The sequence below is a fragment of the Trichosurus vulpecula genome, chromosome 8, assembly GCF_011100635.1.
Source record: "Trichosurus vulpecula isolate mTriVul1 chromosome 8, mTriVul1.pri, whole genome shotgun sequence".
Lineage (NCBI taxonomy): Eukaryota > Metazoa > Chordata > Mammalia > Diprotodontia > Phalangeridae > Trichosurus > Trichosurus vulpecula.
In genome coordinates this window covers 144387220-144393219 of record NC_050580.1, presented here as the reverse complement: position 1 = coordinate 144393219, position 6000 = coordinate 144387220, and the positions used below count along the sequence as shown (strand labels likewise).

General features: G+C 44.4%; 1 protein-coding gene across 1 annotated transcript in view; it reads left to right on the top strand.

Moving 5' to 3' along the window:
- The first annotated feature begins 565 nt into the window (after nt 1–565).
- RORA (RAR related orphan receptor A) overlaps nt 566–6000 on the top strand; it is a 112605-nt gene continuing 107170 nt past the window's right edge. Inside the window, exon 1 of the mRNA XM_036736793.1 lies at nt 566–803. Coding sequence (XP_036592688.1) covers nt 773–803 — 31 coding nt within the window. The 5' untranslated portion in view covers nt 566–772. The remainder of the gene's footprint in view (nt 804–6000) is intronic.

Here is a 6000-nt window from a genome sequence, read left to right as displayed (position 1 = left end):
ACCAGTGCCCAGAATCACGTCGAAAAAAAATGGGGGAGGGAGGGGACAGGAGGGGGCTCGGGATACACCAAGGAGTTTTAACAAAAGACTAGACAGCTTCCAGACTCCAAACTGGGGGACGGGGGGGGGGATGTATTTGAGGACTTCCCAGAGGGTGAGGGAAGGTAGCCATCGTCAGCTGGGCAGAACATTTCTAACCACGGGGTGGGAAAGTTGGAGTGGATGACCAGAATGGCTTTTGCAGCCTGTGTGTATGCGTTACCTGCAAAATATATTTCTGCAACAAGTGCGGGACACCAGGGGTCGAGGGAACGGTAGGAGAAGAGAATAGGCGGGGGTGGGGGTGGGGAGGGGAGAGGAAGGGCAAGGGGAGGGGGCGAGGACACTTTGGCCCGGGGCGTGGGGGGGAGTGGGGCGCTCCCCGCCAGGTCCGCGGGGCTGGACTGTAGGGGGAGCCCGGCGGCGCTCACCTGGCCCGGGAGGGCGGGGCGGGGCGGCCCGGAGCGAAAGGGGCGCGGTGTAAACAGAGCGGCGGCCGTGATGTCAGCCGGTCACATGGAGCCTCATATGGTTGGGGATGGCTCTCGGCGGCGGGCGGGCAGCTGCGGTAGCTGCTGCTGGAGCTCGGGCGGCGGCGGCCTCGGCGGCAGCAGCCTAAGAGGCGGCGGCGGCGGCGGCGGCGGCAGCGGCAGAGGCGGCAGAGGCAGCGGCAGCAGAGGGGCTCCGGGTTCGGACCATCCGCTCTCCCTGCGTTCTGTGCACCTCGGCTTAAATGATGTATTTTGTGATTGCAGCGATGAAAGGTGAGCCGAGAGCCCGAGCCGGGGAGGGGGAAGGGGAGCGGCGAGTGGGAGAAGGGGTGGGGGCAGAGGTGGGGGGTGAGGGGGGAGGAGCGGGAGTCCTGATTTTGCTAGTCTTTCCCAAGGGGTGGGGGTGGGGGTGGGGGTTGAGGGGAAAGGGGGCCGGGCAAATCCGGGCTTTAGGTAACTGCGCTGGGGCGACCCGAGCCCCGCTGAAGGCTGCGGCGGCTTCCTACCCCCTCCTACCCAATGTGTCGGTGCCATATAGAACTCCTTCCCCTCCTGCCCCCGGCCGCCCCCTTTCCTGCTCGGTGGTCTCTTAGTGGCCGCTGCCCTACCGCCTCCTCCCGCCCCAGGCCGGCTCGGCAGCGCTGCCTTCTGCAAGAAAGTTTGCAGCAGCAACTCTCTGCGGAGAGGGGAGAAAGAGGGGTGCAGGTAGGGAAATGGGGGGCGGCTGTGGCAGGTGTCGCACCCACTGCGCCCCTCTTCTCGCCCCCCCCCCCTTCTACCTAAGTCCAGCCTTTGGCTGGGAAGGGAGTGGAGGAGACGGGGAAGGGGGCTGTGCCACCTGATCCTAACCCAATGCGCTCCCCGTGGCCTAAAAGCTCGGCTAGGGGAGGGGGCAAAGATAAGGGAAGCGGCGCTTTCTTTGAGCTTTGCCAACTGACCTCATAGTTATCACACCTAGGGTGGAGGGGCAGGAGGAAGACCCCGCTTCACTGGGTTTGCACCCTCTCCCTCCCGCTAACCCTTGCGTACGCTTGCTCAGTGGTCAACCTCTGAGCGAAGTCCCAGTCTGACCCCTCCCCCCTAGTGCAGGTCTGATCCCTAGGGCTCCCAGCGGTCCTGGCCACAGAGATCCGGCACCGCTGGCTGCCCAGGGACAGCTAGGCCAGCGAAGGGCGGGTTTTCCAGACACTAGGACGGGAAGGAGTTTGGCTAGCCACTGTGGGCCGAGAGCAAAAGTGCCCGCCAGAACCGGGGAAATGTCCCTTGGTCATTCCCCCCTCCCTCTCCTTTTCCCCTCCCCCTTCCACGTTTTAGAAAGCTTTAGAAAGTGACCCGGGGACAGAAGCAAACCGGACACCGACTGACATGCAGAGACGCACGCAAACTTTGGGAACCACAGCTGCACTTTATACTGTGTGTTTTCGAATGTTTGTTTAAAAAGAACTTAGCTGCCCACATGATTTCCAGAGGGAGAGGTTGGGGTTAGCATGATTTACTGTTGCATAAGGGACAGTAAACGCACGACAGAGTGCTGCAAACCTAGTACTCCTTAAGTCGCCTGCCCTTGTGCCTTGTCTGACCAACATTCAGTGTATTTTAGATGCTGCCAAAGGAGGGGGTGACAAAGGTGACGTTTTCTGTGCCTTTGTCACTGTCTCCAAAGAGGCGAGAAGCCACAGTTCAGCCAGGAAAAGAGAAGTTTTGATGAGGAAGGAAAAATGTCGTGGTGTGTATTGATAACCTGTGTCAGCGATGAAGGATATAGGAGCGGTTTTACCTGGTGTTTCAGACACCAAGGACAGAAACGTTGTGAACATGCATCTAGCACAGACATGCTTTTGGCTCTGTTTTTCTGCATCATGATTCTAGGTTCGCATCTATTTCGTGTGGATAGGCCCTCTAATTATGCACGATCCATTTGCCTTGGATGTTTTAATCTTGCTCCTGTTAATATGTTCTAGGTTTGATGACTTGGTTAAAGGTTTGCTAGATTTGAGCGTTGTTGCAATCCATCAATGAAGGGCACCACTAATAAACATAGGTTTTACTTTTGGATCTCAGAGCTTTGCCTTCCTTAGTAGAGATTGGGTAACATCTTTTAAATTAATTATCAGCGGGTTGAAACTTCTTGAAAAATAAAACAGCCTGCTTTTGATTAAATCTTCCTATGAGATGTGCAAATTTTATATCTTTTCTCCCTGGTTTATAGGAAATGTGATCTAGCCTATTTTTAAAATGCAAACAAATAACAAAAAGAAATTTCAAGTGTAAATGTTGGCAGTAATGAAACAGTCATTCCAGGAATGGAGTTACTACGGTTACAGAATTGTAAGATATAGTAAAAGAAAGAAAATCCTTCTTTCTCCTCCCACCCCCAAATCAGCCCTTCGGTGTTAGGATTTTCAACTGATAATTAAAAACCTTTGATCATGCAGGTGTAAAATTGCTAAGGCATATAACTCTATTATTTGCAGAATATATTGCTTAATTTTGTAACTATTTTTATTCTTAAAGAGATCTTGCTTTTTGTGATGTGAATAATATATTTTCATTTCAACCTAGTGTTCATTTGACAGGGAAGAGGGATGAGCAGGGTATATTTTAAAATGGAATTGCACATTGCTAGTCAACTATAATCTATATTACGTATTTTCCTTTTCTGTCAATATGGAAAGTTCATTTTAACATTTTTATTTAGTGTTGTTTATATACTTCTTTTTTATCTCTAGTACAAAATGACATTCCATATCATCATTGACAAATAAATTCCTGAGAATTAGTCCCCCTACCCCAAAGCTTTTGCCTACACATTTGTCTTGGAGTGACCTCTGGCTGCCACACAATGATAGATTCATAGTATTGTGCTTTGAGAGAAGTAGATCAGAAGCCCTGGGAATGCAATTTTTCTATAAGCTTAGTTGCACAAGGGAGAAATAGAATATATCTAGGTAATTAGAATATTTTATTTTTTCCTGATCTTGTAACATTCTGGGTTTTAAAGAGATCATCTCACTTCAGTGTAAATTTACACCAAAGAAGAGTAGTGTGTCCGAAAATAAGGAATGTCATAAATGTTTCTGTATTGGATTTAAGGGGAAAAAACACTGGCATGGAATCATATTAAACACTTCCTACTGCCCTTCAGTTTGAATACTTCAAATTGGCTCCATATGTTGGAGATTGTATGTAATTGGTTTTCATACAAAACAGAAATGTTCTTTACATCGTCACTTTTTCTAGTATATGTATAAGGGAGAAGAGAATGGGAAATCATAGGACAGAAACACTCTTTGTTGACTGATTTGTTTATATTTTTAAAATATCATTAAACAAATCTTTCTGAACCTAAGGGAAGAAAATCCCTCCCCTGTGTTAGTTGTCAAATGAGTTTAGGCTTAAAGTGATTTTATACTTAGAGGCAATAAATCTTCATTTGAGCAAATTTATGTCCTCATCTTTCAGTTTTGTTTTTGTTTATTATATTACCAATACAATCCTAATCCCATTTGGATTATTTCTAAGGCAAACTGAAATATCGAGGCATAGCATTTACAATCAGGGGATGACTTGTCCTGCACATCAGAAAAATTCATTGGCCAAATGTCACACTATAGTCTGGTATTTAAAGGAAATGGGATATATTCATCACACACAACAGGTTATATTCCTTTGCCTAATGTATCTCCTTAATTCAGTCTAATGCAGATGGAGGTATAGGAGTGATGAATGCAGTCAAAGTAAATAAATGCACCATCATTGAGGTCCTTTTTTTTTTAAGCCTGTACCATTCCTGTACAAATACAGGTTAGTTACCTTACCACCTCGACTATGCTTTATAGTTTAATGATTCATGGCATTTTCATCTCTAAGTGTGGTCTTATATTTTTAGAGCCTTTGAATTCCCACAGTCATTTGGTAAGAACATTGGTGTCATCATCTTAATTCTTAAACATCACTAGCAGGGACTTCTTGCTTAGGTTGGCTGACCTTTGAAATGTAGGGTTGAAAGAGGGTGAAGGTTGCATCTCCAGCCCAGGATGGCTAATGCTGTCACTCACTACAAGGCTGGATGTTCAGCCTTGTAAGTTCAAAGGAGGAAAAGAAATGGCCACTTTTTAAAAGAATGTAGCAACTGGGATCATCTTGTTCTGACATTTTTCTTTTTTCAGTCTGTGACAAAAGTAAAAGATGTTTATCCAATTAAAGTTCTGCCAGAATTTAAAAATGAAGCGTGATTTTTTAAGAGCTGCTGCTTTCTGAACATTTTTTTTTTACAGAGCACCAGGCCCCTCTCCAAAAAAAAAATCATACTCAAGGAAATCACAATGCAATTTTCACTCACATGGAACTTTCAATATATGATTTATACTGAGTGGTCCCGCTTCCAAGGAAGACTGGAATCATCCCTTCATGTTTAAGATTATTGTTTCATAAGGGACAGTACTTCAAATCTTGGTCATTTAGGCCTAATAAAATACTTTTGATTCAAAAAGTACTTTTGATTAAAGAATAATTGTGCAGATAAAATATATTTCCAAAATAGACTCTGGCACGGGACTGATTTTATTCTTACTAAACTGCTTTCCATGTTAGGAGGTATATGGTAAAATAAATGTGATAATCAAGTGGTTAACTGAAAAGGCTAGTGTGGGAAACCTCAAAATGTACCCTATCCGAGATAGAATCAGCTCATTTTAAGCTTTAAAAAGAGGCAAGCAAATAAATTGAAAACATTTGTCCTATAGGAGGATCTGCAAAAGTATTTTTTGTTTTTTCCCATTTTCTATCGTAAATTAGGTTCAGTTTTCCTGTATCTGAGGTTTTTAAAAATGTCTTTCAAGATGCTTTTAGGATTAGTAATTGTACCTTTGTGCAAGAAATTCAATAAAAGTATATCATCGTAGGAAAACAATTCCAACAACGTATGTTTTTACATTTTTTGTTATTTACTAGTGAAAATGAAATATGATTTAACTGCAGAACTACTTTTAAAATTTGGTAGTACAACAGATTGTGTAGCAATAAATAGCACCAAAAATTCCATGTTCTTTCCACATAATAATTGTCTTTTGTGTGTATTTATGGTGTGTGACAGATGGAAAGCCACTGGTACCTGAGCTGTAGATTGAAGTATCATGCTAAAAGTTTGGCTGTAAACTTACCCTCGTTAGAGGATGATTTCCAAACTGTGTTTTTTGCATGATTTAACCCCTCGTCCCCATTGCCATCACCCATCTAGTCTTTTGTGCCAGGCAATGAGATTCATAGTTAGAATTTTTTAATCTGTCATTATCAAGTATAACATGATATAACATATATTCTTTGTACCACCTTTACAGAGGCAAAACTGGAGGAAAGAGATTTCAATGTATAACAACAGCATATTATGATATGAAATGGGCAAAGTGAAGGGAAGTTGAACTGTGATCATGTTTCTGAGTTGTCATATTTTGATATAGTTAACTTGGAA